Source organism: Podarcis filfolensis (assembly GCF_964270895.1).
Source record: "Podarcis filfolensis genome assembly, chromosome: 11".
NCBI classification, from domain to species: Eukaryota; Metazoa; Chordata; class Lepidosauria; order Squamata; family Lacertidae; genus Podarcis; species Podarcis filfolensis.
The window spans coordinates 49,840,622-49,856,188 of record NC_139613.1 but is presented as its reverse complement, the minus strand read 5'-3'; the positions used below and the strand labels follow the sequence as shown (position 1 = coordinate 49,856,188).

Sequence of the window (15,567 nt, the reverse complement as noted above, 5' to 3'; positions counted from 1 at the left end):
TCCCATCAGATGTCAAGGAAATAAGCAACTATCTGACTTTTAGAAGACATCTGAAGGCAGCCCTGTTTAGGGAAGTTTTAAATGTTTGATGTTGCTCCTTTTTTATTATTGTTATTGGTGTTCTGTTGCGAGCTGCCCAGACACCCAGTCAGATGGGCAAGGTGTATATATAATTATTTCTACAGAATCTGATTTGAGAAAAGTGGGTGAAATTTTCCATAGCAATGCTCCAGGCTTCAATAGTTTGTTAAATAGTGATCTAAAAGAGAATCTACAAAGCTGCTTTCATATGGTCCCCACCTTTACCTTCCAGTAAAGCACTAAAACTGAAAAGGTGAAACTGTGTTTTGAAGGCCTGCAGGCTCTGATCCCTCCAAACCAATAGGTAGTGGTTATGATAAAGAATTAGGTAAACCAGCAGCTGAAAGAAAACATTTATTGAATCAAAAGTCAATAGTCTCCTTTTAATATCTACAAGACAACATTGAACTTACATTATTTAAGAATGAACATAATGTACAAAAAAAAGTATGTTTGTTATAAAAATATGTCTCTCTTTTCTGGCGACTGAGCTGAAGATTATTACTTTTCCCCCCAGACAAAACAAATGCTCCAAAAATTTTATTTTCCATCAGCAAGGAGAAAAGTGAAAATAATTCTGAAATCCTATATTTTGAAGAGCATTTTTGAGAATGTGCACAATTGAACTAAGATAACTATCATTAAGTTGCCATTTATTTGACCCAAACAGCCACAGAGAGGTGCAACCTCATAAATCAGCACTTCCAGTCAGTGAAGATGATTTGATGGGACATCTAAATTGGATCTTTGCCCCACAAAATCGTATTATGGTCCTATAGCCTTGCTGTCCTCAGAAAGTCTATGGGATCGATGCAACAGGAACATCTTCTGGACTTAGTAATTGAAATGAATGTGGAGCAGTATCTTGCACAGATGTGCTCAGCCACTGCTTCTACTCATTTCAGAGATGTTTAGACATATGACTTCCTTGGTAGATTGGGCCTTCAACAGTGGTCTTGGATCCTTATCCACTTGATGTTGTTTTATTAGCTTTTGAAAAATATTAATACTTTCAGTAGTACCAGGAAAAAAAATTTAAAACTGTTTTTTGATTACCTTTCATTCTAGTGTCTTCCCATTACAAATTACCAATGGGAGCAGAGAGAAATATTTCGGCATTAACTACAAAGCAATGCTAGTTTCATGATGTTTCTGCATGAACTATGTGGAAATGAATGGATTTTATGCCGCAAATTCTCTTTTCTTGCTCTCTCTCTCTTTTGTCTTGTGTCTATCTGTGCTTGTCACTTTCAAGAACTTTTCCAATTAGGCTCAGTAATGCCTCTTGCCAGTTAAGATGTTAAAAATGTATGAGGAGCATTCTAAATGCGGTTTTAAAAAAATATTTTGCTAGTGTTTAATCAACTGACTTCAGCTTCTTATGACCAAGGGGGCACGAGGGTGGGGAAGATGAAAAAAAGAAAAGAAAAGAAAAAAGAAAAGAGGACCACTTACAGAAATATTTCAAGAACAGTGCAATATTAAAAAACACAATTTTCACACTTTGTGAAAGAGGAACATGCTTTGGAACCTGAGCAAAAGGCTTCTTGACCAATATAGCAAAAAGCCACCCTGTATGTTGTTTTCGCTGGCACCAGTTTCTGCCAGGTTACTATGTTGCTTTCAGCAACTTACATGGCCCCTAAATATTTAGTACGCAGAAACTGCCAACTACTTAGAGAGGTCAACTAAATTCCAGCTATAATATTGCAGGCAGTTCAACATGCTGCTACTGGCAATGCCGGAATGGCCTAAAATTAAGCTTTTTTTAAAAAAAAAAACGTGGGGGGAGAGAGAAAAGAAAAAAGCAGCCAACATAACAATGCCTCTTTAACCAGACAAAGCGCAACCACAACATTTAGTATGTACGTTACTACACCGGGTTACAATCTTGAGGTCAGCTCTTTCAAATAAATATACTGAACATTTACAACAAAATGCCTTATGAATGCAAGCTCTCTTTATTATTTCAAGATCAGCTGGATCAAAACCTAAGACGATGTATTTCCAAAGCAGCTAAAAGATACAAGACCTTTTCCCCCAGAGAGATTAGCATGATCTGGTGCCATTGCAAAACTTTTTAATCAGCAATAATATCATCCATCTGCAAGAACAAGCATTAAAAAAAAAAGTTTTTGGCACCCAACAGGCCACCATACCAAGCAAATTCACAAAGCATGCGCTCATATACTCTGCTGATTTCTGACTGTGTGAAATGATCATTGTGCTTGCAGGTCCCAGACCTTTTCCCTAAAAAATAATAAAATTATATTAACAATGACAGGTTCAACATATTAATAGGAACTTGCTTGCTTCTAATCACAGAAAAGGAAATAAGGATTAAAAAACAAAACAAAAAACAACCGATGAGAATGCCGTAAACGAGGCCTTGCAGAGGGAGTACAAATAAAGAGGTCAACCCAACACCAAACTACATATTTAGATCGCTTAAAAATGTTGTTTTAAAATGCTGAGAATAGACTAAAAATGTCCCCCAAAGAACAACTCAACCAACCAATACATGTCCACAGATGTTTTGGTAGCAGTGAGATGTAAGCTTGCCACTTGAAAAGCATGACAAGACCAGTCTGATAAATGTCACCCTCACAGCAGAAAAGGAATGTTTCAACGGCGTAATCACAAGGGGTGGGTGATGAACCATCAACTTCTCTCATGAGCACAGGAAGCAGTCACCAAGGCATAGAGGAACACAGGAAAGAAGGTACAGATATTCACAAGGATCTGTGAAAAAAACAGAGCAATGAATGAGTAAGAAGACAAACAAGACATTCTCAGAACGAGGGCAGAAATGTAGCTTGTGGAATTATGTTCACATGTGATGGGGGTGTAAATATATATAAAAAATTAAGGAGATAACAGAAATCTCTGGGTTAAAGCTGACCAAAGGTCCAGAAGCAGCATTATTATCAATCTATGATGGGATGGAAGGTTCGCAGGCTATGAAGGACTTGCTCACAAATTTATTGACAGCCGCACAAATGATGATAGCCAGGAAGTGGAAGAGGGAAGCAGAATATAAAATGGAAGAATGGTATAAAGAGATGTGGGATATAGCTATTAATGCTAAATTAGCATGAGCCATTAAGGTAAGATGGGGAATATACAGGGGAAATGATTTTGAGGAGATATTGTTTGTAGAATTTGTACTGTTAAAACGGAAAGGGGTCAAACAATCACAAGAGGTGCTGAAATTTTAGGAGGTTGGATAGTTACGATGGAATGGTCTCGGTGGTGGGGTGCACATTTTTATTCTTATTTATTTATTATTATTACTTTGTTAAAAAAAGAGTGTATAAAATGTAAATAAATGTATAAAATAGAAATAGAAGAATGAATAAAAAGTAGGATAAGAAAGAAATGTAGATTGCAAGCAGCTACTACTGAACATGGCAGCCATAGGCTGTGTTCTCTCAAACTGTGACACATAGCACAAATTTCATCTCACGTCGAGACATCATTACAATGTGTGTTTCCTAACCTCTAGCAGCAGCAGTAAGCCATGTGTGGGAGCCGGGAACTAAGGAACCTAAGAGATTGTTTGATGAAACCACCTACTGCTATCAGAAATAAAAAAATGCTTGCATGCTCTATTTATGCAATCATGCTTTAACTGTGATGTTCCCCCTTCTCTGCAATTTAACTGTTCTCATTTTGGTACCACTGAGAACTTCAGGGGCCAACATTTCCCACAAAGATGAGCGCCAAAGGCCTAAAGCTAATTCCTGACGGACGAGTGTGCGAAATCAGTCGAACAAAATCTCTTTCTTATAATTGGCACTGGAAGTACTTGATCTTATCGCTCATTGCATAATACCTAACGCATATTTGCATGCACATATTTCTTGCATCCAACTCCTGGGCTAGCGGCAAATATAATGAACAAGCTATTTACAGAGAATCGTTTAAAAGGAGCACAGCAGCTTCTTTTCTGTTACTAGCGGAGAAAAGTCGGCAACAGCGCTTGCAAATTCTGTAATACTCACTCAAAGTATGTCCCACGGTTATCCCGCCTTTGTATCTACAAGCTGCATTTGAACATTTGCAGACATTCCTCCTCCATAGCCTCCTTTGGACTGCATTTGGTTCTGAATTGAACTCACCTAGACATACAGGAAAAGGGTAGGAAAGAAAGGGGTACGATCAGCCACGAACTGGTGCACTCTCAAGTTCAGACCCAGAAACCTCCCCCCTAAAAGAAATTCACACTTGACTCAAATTTTGGTTTTGGTTTTTGTCAGAATTTAGGCCACAACTTTATTGATTACAGAAAGTGACTGGTTGCATAGGCTCTGGTTCGACTATCTCCCTGCCATGCAGGTAGTGCTGACCTAGGGCACCAGCATAGGTCAGCCAAGGGTGAACACCTGGATAAGCGGAAAGCCGGGAATGGGCTAACTATGCCACCCAAATGTCTCCCTGGACTCAGGCATGGGCACAACCCCCTCTCAGGGGTTGACCAAACCACTGAGTCCCTGGATTCCTTTAATGGAATACCCTTCACACAGGGATGGCGAGAGTGTTCACCCATCCCTATCACCTGAACCAGAGCCTATCCGCCACCTTACAAGTTGTGACGATTTGTTACGTGGCAGGCGAAACCCAAATGGCAACAGCCAATCAGCCAAGTGGGGAAAATTCCTGCCGTGCCCCTGTCCCAACGACAGACAACACATGACGGCATAGCAAGGTCAAGCACAACAAACCCTAAAAGTAGGGAGAGGTGGGCGGGTGTTCCGAATGCACGCGCCGAAAGAGGAAGCTCTGGGTCAAGTGCATGGGCATAAAGAGGTCCCTCAAACCATTTAGACTGCGTCCGATTGGCCAGATTGTACCCAGCTTCGAGGGACCTACCAATCGGGTGTTGTGGCTAACCAAATGTACCCACCCACAACACAGGGTGTCGGTGGTCCAGGTCTCATCGCAATATGTGCCCTCTTTAAAGGAGGACCCGATTTAGTACAAGTTCATTCCTAGACGGTAGGTTTACTGGCATTTTAACACATTTGACATGGATAGCACTTTTCCTAGTTGTTTAGTTTCCATAAGGAGAATAACAACTCTTTACTAAACCAATGCTGTCCCTAAAGGACCCCTGGACGGTCAAGTCCAGTCAAAGGTGACGATGGGGTTGCAGAGCTCATCTCACTTTCAGGCTGAGGGAGCCTGTGTTTGTCCACAGACAGTTTTCCGGGTCAAGTGACCAGCAGGACTAAACTGCTTCTGGGGCAACGGGACACTGTGACGGAAACCAGAGCACATGGAAACACCATTTATCTTCCCGCCACAGTGGTACCTGTTTTACTACTTGCACTGGCATGCTTTCGAAATGCTAGGTTGGCAGGAGCTGGGACAGAGCGACGGGAGCTCACCCCGTCACGGGGGTTCTCATGCCTAATGCCTGGACATCAGGGCCAGGGGGAGCTGTGTGATCACATGATCACCACTTTGTGGGAGTAACATACGAAGGGACTTTTGGTCCCTCGTAGCTGCAGCATGGGATTAGCGTTTTGTACATCGTTTGATGTTGCAGCTGATATACATGTGTGATCTTGAGTTATAAAAACGGCTTAGAAACAGAAAATGTTATTCTTTTTTGGAGAGACAAATAGAATTGTGTATATCATATAAGAGTGCAAAATTTCTTACACAGGATGTATGCATTGCCACAAATGTCTTAAAAATAGATGTCTACATAGCTATGCAAAAAAGACCCATGTTTTTATCCAACTGATTCATCTCTTACTCTCTTAACAGGAAATTTATTTAAGCGGAATGTTAACATATCAATTCTGTTAGATAAAATAAATTCTTCTAGGATGAAATAGGAAAAAAAATGTTTTGAAATGCTTATCCATAAAAATATAAGAAAATAGCATTTATTAATGTCATTTGTAAGCCATGAATCAAAACAGACTTTAGGGAGAACAAAGTTATTTGGGAAAATTGGAAAAAAGTTATGTGTGCAATAAATATGCAAAACAGCTGAGCATGAAGTCATTTTGCTACAATAATAATAATATTGTACATGCATAATTTATTTTAAAAATGCAAGAATGTAAAATCAGATATTAGTATGCCCCTTTTTTGTAAGGTGAAATTTAAAATTCTCTTTATTTTTGCTATTTTAAAAATTGAAATATGTATTCTGGGAGCTCAGATCCCCAAGCAGCATGAAATGAGGAGATGATAAAGAGAACACTGATTTAAAGGCATTTGGATCTGTAACTTCAATGCAGCTCATTTCCCATGCCTTCACAGAAACTCCAAATCCATATAAGGAATGGACAGGGATTTTTCCAACCTTGTAAACACCTTTAATGCATTTTAAATATAATGCTGTGCTGGCAGAAGAAAAATCGCAGGGAGTTTGTTCCCTCTGTGCTTGTGCAGCAAGTTAACAGCCAAACCTGCTCTCCAATATGTGCAGCCTAAACCTCAATTATTCATCTCAGTTCTAGGTTTGGAAACACCATCTCTGACCTCCTCAGCGAAGATGTGAGTTCTTTTGATTCTTGCTTCTAGTGAACTATGTTAACATAGGAATGTGTGACTTTAGAGATTTCTACCTAGGGCTATCCAAGTTTTCTCCAGGATATTTCAAAGGTCATGCCAATCAAAGAATTCTAGAACAGCTGATTTGTTAATTTTATCAGTGGTGTGCGTTATTTTCCTTGGTTTAGCAGCTCCTAGGTTTTTTTCTTGTACGGTTACATAGCTGGCTGCAGGCAAACACACATTTTGGCCTTTCGAGAAACAGTTTCAGCCTTTCCTTTGAAGAAACTAGTTAGCATACATTTTTACATGGCAGATTTGAGCCTATTAAAAAAAATGATAACAAGAGTTTCTTGTACAATAAAAGGGATATAGGAAAGAGCATTTTGGGTTGCAGGAAGGAAGCTGAAGCTGTCTGTGTTCTAACATGCATTTTTTTATTACAGACCGACATCTTCTTGGGGAGAAAGTACAACATTTTCTGTTTACTAGACAACACTACAAATGTTCTGAAAAGAGAAGTGATATTATGCTTCTAACACTGTTTACCCCCCTTACTTTGAAACAATCTATAATATACCATTTAGGTTGTCCATGTTACAGGCTTTCTGATATTATTCAATTGAGTGAATCAGCTACAATACTCTTATATTTGATATGCTGGTGTGTTAAAGGTATAAATGAAGCCATAATTTTCTTAATAGGATACACCAAGGCTACAGTCCTATATATGCACTTACTTGAAAACAAGCACAATTACACTGTAAATATATAGTTTGGTACCTCGGTTTTCGAACGTCTCAGAAGTGGAACGTTTCGGTTTTCGAATGCCAAAAACCTGGAAGTAACTGCTTCAGTTTTCGAATGCTTTTTGGAAGTCGAACGTGCCACGTGGCTTCCATATTGAGTTTTCTATAAGTAAATGCATCCAGAAATAAATGCTTCAGTTTTCGAATGTTTCGGAAGTTGAACGGTCTTCCGGAATGGATTACATTCGAAAACTGAGGTACCACTGTATTCGTTTTCTAGCTGCCCCTGAAGAAGACTTCTTTAACTAATTAGAAATGTTGATGCTTGAATAAGTTAACAAATTCCTTTGCACCTTTGAGTTTTCCTTTCTACTTCTTTTCCCAGTACTGATGCATTCCCTCCTGCCCTCCTGAATATATACTGCCTCGTAAGAGCTGCAAAATGGCGTGGCCAAAAGGCATCCAACCTATTTTTGGCATTAAAATATAAGTAATTGAGCATCTGTGTCATCTTGTAAAAAAAAATGAAGCAATATTTTACGTCACATCTCTAATCTTTAGTGTAGGGTGGACTACAAATCTAAATTGTTTAATGTTTTAGGATATATACACATATTCAAGGATACAGTCTAAAATGCTGCAGAGATGGGGTGCAAGGTTCACAGGCTATGAAGGACTTACTCATAAATTTATTGACAGCTGCACACATTATTATAGCTAGGAAGTGGAAGGGCCAAGCGGAATATAAAATGGAAGAATGGTATAAAGAGGTGTGGGATATAGCTATTAATGATAAATTAACATGTGCCATTAAGGCAAGACAGGGAATATGTGGGAGAAATTATTTTGAGGAGATATGGAGGGTGTTTGTAGAATTTGTACTTTTAAAAGGGAAAGGGGTCAAACCATCGCAAGGTGTTGAAATTTTGGGAGGTTGGATAGTTACCATGGAATGGTCTCGGCGGTGGGGTGCACATTTTTCTTCTTTATTTATTTATGGTTATTACTTTGTCAAAAAAATGTATAAAATGTAAATAAATGTATAAAATATAAAGAAAAGAAAAAAGCTGGAAAAGTAAAATAAAATGTTGCAGGATTCCTGGCAAAAACTTACCGAATTCATTCCACTAAAGAGATCTCCTGAACCTACATGAGCTGTGTGAACAAAGTTTGTTGGCTCACCAATCATACTCCGATCGATTCGCCGCCGTCTTTTCTGAAAGGGGAGAAAAAGACACCAGTTTCATTCAAAGGCAGATAAGGTTTAAATATGAAGCATGAGCCAAATAATAAATGCAACTGGAAACTTACTTTTAACCAGTGCTTTTTTTCCTTCTAAAAAGAATGTTTAGGGGTACTCTTATTTTGACTCAAGAAAACCACCATTTTAAAGTTCAAATCGGGGAAAATAAATACAGTAAATGGACAAAAGTACAAAGATTCACAAAATGTTTAGGGATATGCGTACCCATCCCCCCAGAAAAAAGCACTGCTTTTAACTGCTTGCAAAGAGTTTAATGCATTTTAGTTCAGAACTCATCTTCTTGCTTGAAAGCACAATCCATGGTGTGTTTTTAAACGGCTCACATTGCCTCTATAAGCCATCTAGGTCAATTCATATACTTTTCCAGAGATGAGGCACTCTCCTGGTGTCCTCATTCTTTGTATCACATTTGGGTAGCTGACTTCTCCGTGGTCCATATTTCATAACTTAATTTCTTTGTAATTGTTTATAGGTGCAAGTATAAGATGCGTGTGCAAGACAGGAGTCAGCAAAGGTATATCAAGGAGGAGTCAATTCTAACTCTGTTTATAAAGGTAAAGGGACCCCTGACCATTAGGTCCAGTTGTGGCGCTCATCTCGCTTTATTGGCCGAGGGAACTGGCGTACAGCTTCCAGGTCATGTGGCCAGCATGACCAAGCCGCTTCTGGTGAACCAGAGCAGTGCATGGAAATGCCGTTTACCTTCCCGCCGGAGCGGTACCTACTGTATTTATCTACTTGCCCTTTGATGTGCTTTCGAACTGCTAGGTTGGCAGGAGCAGGGACCGAATAACGGGAGCTCACCCCATTGTGGGGATTCGAACTGCCAACCTTCTGACTGGCAAGCCCAAGAGGCTCAGTGGTTTAACCCCACAGCGCCACCCACGTCCCTCTGGTACTCTGTTTATAATCTAGATCAAATGTTCCTCTTGTGCCTGACTCCTTTCCTTTCTCCTTCTATATATATTCTATACAAGTCTGTAACTTGCTAAAGGGCTGATGAAAAGAGGTCCTCAACTGTTGAGCATAGAGGAGAGTTTTAAAAGAAAAACAGGAATCTTATGCTTTTTAAGATTTAATGTTTTATTATGTTTTTATGTATGTTGGAAGCCACCCAGAGTGGCTGAGGCAACCCAGTCAGATGGGTGGGGTACAAATAAATCATCATCATCACCATCATCACCAGCATCAGTCTGGGGAAAAATCTGTTGTATGTATGAATGTGTTTAATTTGCTTTCACTTGATACATGATAATTCCTTGTCTGAACTAGATATTTACTAGGACTTTTTGTGATTGCACTCACTGGCATGGAGTAGGTTTTTTTTTTTGTGGGAGGGGGGGTTGCTGCCATTGGTAGTCATTTTATGTTTGCACCCATGGCACTTTTATCAAGGTAAGAAGAGTACTGGTACATCATCATCATGTTTTTAACTAAAGGATCACAGCTAATTTCTTTGTTTAATTACCACTTAACACACCTATTTGAACAGCTTGCTCTCTTTGAGAAAGCATAGTGTATTAAACTTTAATCTCCCGTGACTTCCATTTTTTCTAAGATGGAGCCAAATATCATGTTATTCCTAATATCAAGCAAATGCGGCATTCTTATGCTGTGTGGTGAGGTCACCCTACAGTGTCAGCACAGAATTAAGTTGTTTTCTAACAACTTAACACTGGATTTGCCCTCTAAGTTTTGTTTTTGTTTTGAAATCTGTTTAGCAAGATGGAATTGAAATCTCGGTTTAGTAATCTTCATTCCAACATCTAATACAAAATATTCTCATATCTATCCGTGAAGCAGAATCAAATAGGTAATTCTAGGCATGTATTTCTTTTTTTAAGAGCCAAAAAAATTTAACATTATGCAATTGCCCTGGAGAGTTTTCTTGAGCCCTTCACTGCTGGCCCTATAAACCTGCTCTCCATCACATATTTAAAGGGGTCAGTATCCTCCTACTCTTGGTATGTGATGAGATGGCAAGACCACCTAGAGCTCTGGGTGGGAGTTTACACGTCTCATCAGCAGGATTTTTTTGCTGTCCAAACACTGCCCCAGTTGAGTCACTGAAAATCAAAGCCACAGCTGAGAATACATCATGGGCCATAGCCCATAAAAGCAAAATATGTTTGGAATGAACTCGAGCCCACAACACGCATGCCCTTCTCCCAGGCCCCCCACTTATTCCGGATAACTAACACACCAGGATTTCTGGACTCCTTAACATGAATGTTAAGCATCTCAAAACATGCCACATCTACAAAACAAAAACAAAACTGCTGGCCCTATAATCCTAAACACATGTACTTGTACGCAGACCCCATCAATGTCAATGGAATTTACTTTTGGGGGGGCTTAAGATTACACCCCCATCCTATTCTCCATTTTAGCCACTTTAAGAGAATGTTATTGAGAAACCTATCAAATGGGAGAGGACAAAGGAGAGTGGCTCAAAACATAACAATCCACACAATATTACACTATTGAAGCTAATGCCAAGTAGGGTTGGGTGATATATCAATATATAGTCCGAAACCGTTTTCAAGCCCCTGTTGTGATATCAGTTTCACAATTTTGACCTGGCAATATATTGTGAATCACTATTTTGTGTGTGTGTGCAAAAATTGCAACACGGGAAAAACCATGAAGCCAGCCAATGTCTCTACATAGCTCCATCCTTAATTCAGATATCACGATATATCAGTATATCACCATGTTTAGCTGGTGATATATCACAATGCTGAAGACCATATATTGCCCAGCTCTAATGTCAAGAGAGTACCATATTTTTCGCTCTATAAGACGCACCTAGTTCTAGAGGAGGAGAACAAGGGAAAAAAATGCTCTCTCCCTCTTTGCTCAGCACCTCTCCAGCAAAGCGGGAGGAGAAACGGAAGGGGCTCTGTTTCTCCTCCCACTTCGCTGAAGGGACGCTTCGCAGCTCTCCCTCTCTGCACAGCGCTCCTTCAGCAAAGCATGAGGAGAAATGGAAGGGGCTCTGTTCCGCCTGCCGCTTCGCTGAAGGGGCACTACTCAGAGAGGGAAAGCTGTGCAGCGGCTCTCCAGCGAAGCAAAGCCAGGAGAGCAAGAGGGATCAATCCCTCTTGCTCTCCTGGTTTCAGCGAAAGCAACGCAAAGCCTCTGGAGCACAGAGGGAGCGTTCCCGTTGTGCTCAGGAGGCTTCGGGCGGCTATCCCTGAAGCCAGGAGAGCTAGAGGGAGCACTGCGCACCAATCCCTCTCGCTCTCCTAGCTTCAGGGATAGCTGCGCAGCCTGCATTTGCTCCATAACACACACACACATTTCCCCTTACTTTTTAGGAGGGAAAAAGTGTGTCTTATAGAGCGAAAAATACGGTACTTCTAGCACACAGCTAGAGGTGTCTTCCGGACATTTCCCCTTGCTGACCCAGAGGAAAATCAGCCTAAAGTGAAAAGGTAAAGGTACCCCCTGACCATTAGGTCCAGTCGCGGACGACTCTGGGGTTGCAGTGCTCATCTCGCTTTACAGGCCAAGGGAGCTGGCGTTTGTCCGTAGACAGCTTCCGGGTCATGTGGCCGGCATGACTAAGCCGCTTCTGGTGAACCAGAGCAGTGCACGGAAACACCGTTTACCTTCCCGCTGGAGCAGTACCTATCTACTCACACTTGATGTAATTTCAAACTGCTACGTGGGTGGGAGCTGGGATCAAACAACAGGAGCTCACCCCATCGCGGGAATTCAAACTGCTGACCTTCTGATTGGCAAGCCCAAGAGGCTCAGATAACCAAAGGGCCCTCCTGGATTAGGCCAAAGCCCAATTAGTCCAGCATCCTGTTGCCACACTGACAAACCAGATGCCCACAGGAAGCCCAGAAGCAGAACAGGAAGCCCAAAAACACTCTGCTCACCTGTGACTGACTGGTGGCCATCACTCTCTCATGGGGGCGAATTTCACAAACACAATTATCTTGCTAGCGTAGCATGTATACTTATTCTCTAGATACATGTAAAGGTAAAGGGACCCCTGACCATTAGGTCCAGTCGCGGATGACTCTGGGGTTGCGGCGCTCATCTCGCTTTATTGGCCGAGGGAGCCGGCATACAGCTTCCAGGTCATGTGGCCAGCATGACTAAGCCACTTCTGGCGAACCACAGCAGCGCATGGAAATGCCATTTACCTTGCCACCAGAGCGGTGCCTATTAATCTACTTACACTTGATGTGCTTTAGAACTGCTAGGTTGGCAGGAGCAGGGACCGAGCAATGGGAGCTCACCCCGTTGCGGGGATTTGAACAGCCGACCTGATAGGCAAGCCCTAGGTTATGTGGTTTAACCCACAGCACCACCCGTGTCCCTATGCTCTAGATAGGACAGTCATAATCCCCTGGGTCACCATGGAAGGATGTGTGGATCCAGAATTGCCCTTCACAGTCACTTATAACCCCCTCTCCCATCTGCCCTCAGTCTGCACTGATGAGTCAGACTGAAGAGACTTCCCCTAAACAGCCTGACAGTAGGATTGTTAACGAAGATGCATATGTTTCTCACCACTAAAGGCATTTAAGCATCTACACGGATCTATCATTCACAGGTTTTTGTGTGGTTTTGGCTAAGATTCAAATGAACACTGAGATCACAAAAGCAGGCAGTTCTCTGAATTGAAGTTTGGTCTGTGCCATAGACACTGAAGAAGCAGAGATCGCCAGTGTCAAAGCAATGATTCTTCAACATCAACTTTGTTGGACTGGTCATGTTGTTCAGGTGCCTGATTATCGTTTTCCAAAGCAACAACTCTATTCAAAACTTAAAAATGGAAAGCTGGAGGTCAACAAAAGAGGTTTAAAGACTCTCTTAAGGCAAATCTTTAAAAATGTAGTATACACACAGACAACTGGGAAACACTGGCCTGCGAGCGCTCCAGTTGAAGAACAGCCTTAACCAAAGCTGTCATGGGCTTTGAAGACGCTCAAACTCAGGATGAGAAATGTGCTAAGAGGAAGGCATGTTTGGCAAACCCTCACCATGATCAACTCCTGCCTGGAAACCTATGTCCCCATTGTAGAAGGACGTGTGGATCCAGAATTGGCCTCCACAGTCACTTACGGACTCACTGTTAAGATTGTGTTCATGGAAGACAATCTTACTCGACTAAGAGTTATCGCCAACGAAGAAGAAGAATCCCCTGGGCATTCCACTGCCAACAATCATCTTGGAAATAAGGGTTTCATAACCTGTCCCCCCCCTCCTTATTGGCTATATTATGAAAACAGGAAGCTGCTTATATCAAGTTAGACCATCTAGTTCAGTATTGTACACTGACTGGCAGTGGTTCTTTAGGGTTTCACCAGCAGTCTTTTCCAGCTCTACCTGAAGACATCAAGGGCTCAACCTGGGCCACTGAGCTATGGCCTTCAACCAGGTTCTGAGTCTAGATGCTACAGAACCTAGTAGGCTTAATGTGAGAACCTATTCCTGTTATTACCTCTACATGATACAGTGGTTTATAGCTACTACCACTTGCAACCTCCCCCCAATGTTCTCTTTGATTCCCTTTTATGTATGTGTGTGATTCATGTCCTCTTTGGGGGGGGGGCAACTGGCCATGCTGTGTAACCCCAACCTGCATGATCCCGTGCAAAAACTGTTAATTCAGACACTTGTTTGGGATCAAAATTGAGGGTGGGAGGTGAGATGTCTTCCCAGTGAAATTTCTTTTCAAAACATGGAGTCATGCCATAATGCAAGTCATCGCTTCTCTTTTTTTACAATTTCTCTACCCATACATGGGGTGAACCTTTGAAAATACAGGCCCCAGTTACTATGGCAACCGAGGCACTAGTTGAAGTTGTTCCGTTTTAACGCTGCTAAACACAAACGTCACACCCCCACAGAGCACTGCTAGAATATGCATAGGATCTAGTATCTCTCTCTCTCTCTCTCTCTCTGTATATACACATATATATATCAAATGTGCTTCTGTATCCTTTTCACTCCTACTCTTTCCCTTTCTTTCAGCGTCACTTAAAACAAGACCATTTTCCTCTGTGGGAAGTTACAAGGGCAATACATGTACAGCCTCACATTTTCTACCCACAAGCAATACCTGTGTTGGGAATTCAATATGTGAGATGCAGCTCTTAATGTAATTACTTACCTACTTACCTGCCTAACCCCTTTATAGATTTTAACATTTCAAATACCTGGATTAAGTCAGTCTGGGAAAGTTTGCAGGGAAACCCCACTAAGCCATGTACTTGCCAATTTGCAGCTTTGACGAAAAATAAAATATGTTCTACAGTCCATCGCTTGAGCCAGGTAAACACTGTCCTGTCAAAGCTATATCTATCTCACCCCACCCTTTCTTCCAAACATCCAATGGGGAAGAGAGTCACGAAGGATTCGAAAGTTTGTTTTCAGCATTTTAATTGCTAACTGCTGCAAATACAGACATGGTTCAATTAGATGCATCTAACTTTCAAAGGATTATGATGGGCGGCTGGATTATTTATCTAATTAGCAGTATCAAATCTTCTGTATAACCTCAGCATGAACTTTTCTTCATGCTTTTACTTGCCTCGCTCATTTTCATCAACCCTTTTTCTATTTCTCAGTTATTTCTGTGTCTTTCAGCAGACAACTCTTCTTATTACATTTCTAGTTTACCTCCCTTATCTCCTGCCAAAGGATAAAGTGCAGGAGCATCAACAGTGCAATTGCTACCTAGAAAACTGATGCCAATGACCCACTAGGTGAAGCACATTAAGCAGAGGTATTCAGGTGGAAAATAACTTCTGCAGAGAACACACGCACTGCACTCATCCTTTCTATACCATGCTTAGAGCATTTTATGCTACAGACAAACTAATAGCCATTCCTGCTTCCATGGGGAACCCTGGGAGATGTAGGTTGGAGAGTTAGGATATCTAACTGAGATCACCAAACCATGTTTCAGGATTCTTTGGAGAAAGCCATAATAAT

At 41.3% G+C, this 15,567-nt stretch overlaps 1 protein-coding gene across 6 annotated transcripts in view; it reads right to left on the bottom strand.

Moving 5' to 3' along the window:
* Nucleotides 1–422: 422 nt before the first annotated feature.
* CDC42SE2 (CDC42 small effector 2) overlaps nt 423–15,567 on the bottom strand; it is a 92,781-nt gene continuing 77,636 nt past the window's right edge. For all 6 annotated transcript variants that reach the window (XM_083577248.1, XM_083577250.1, XM_083577249.1 and 3 more), the window contains 3 exons: nt 8,458–8,559; nt 4,086–4,202; nt 423–2,823 (listed from right to left, as the gene is read on the bottom strand). In XM_083577248.1, the coding sequence (XP_083433374.1) occupies nt 4,104–4,202; nt 8,458–8,559 (201 nt within the window). In that variant the 3' untranslated portion in view covers nt 423–2,823; nt 4,086–4,103. The remainder of the gene's footprint in view (nt 2,824–4,085; nt 4,203–8,457; nt 8,560–15,567) is intronic.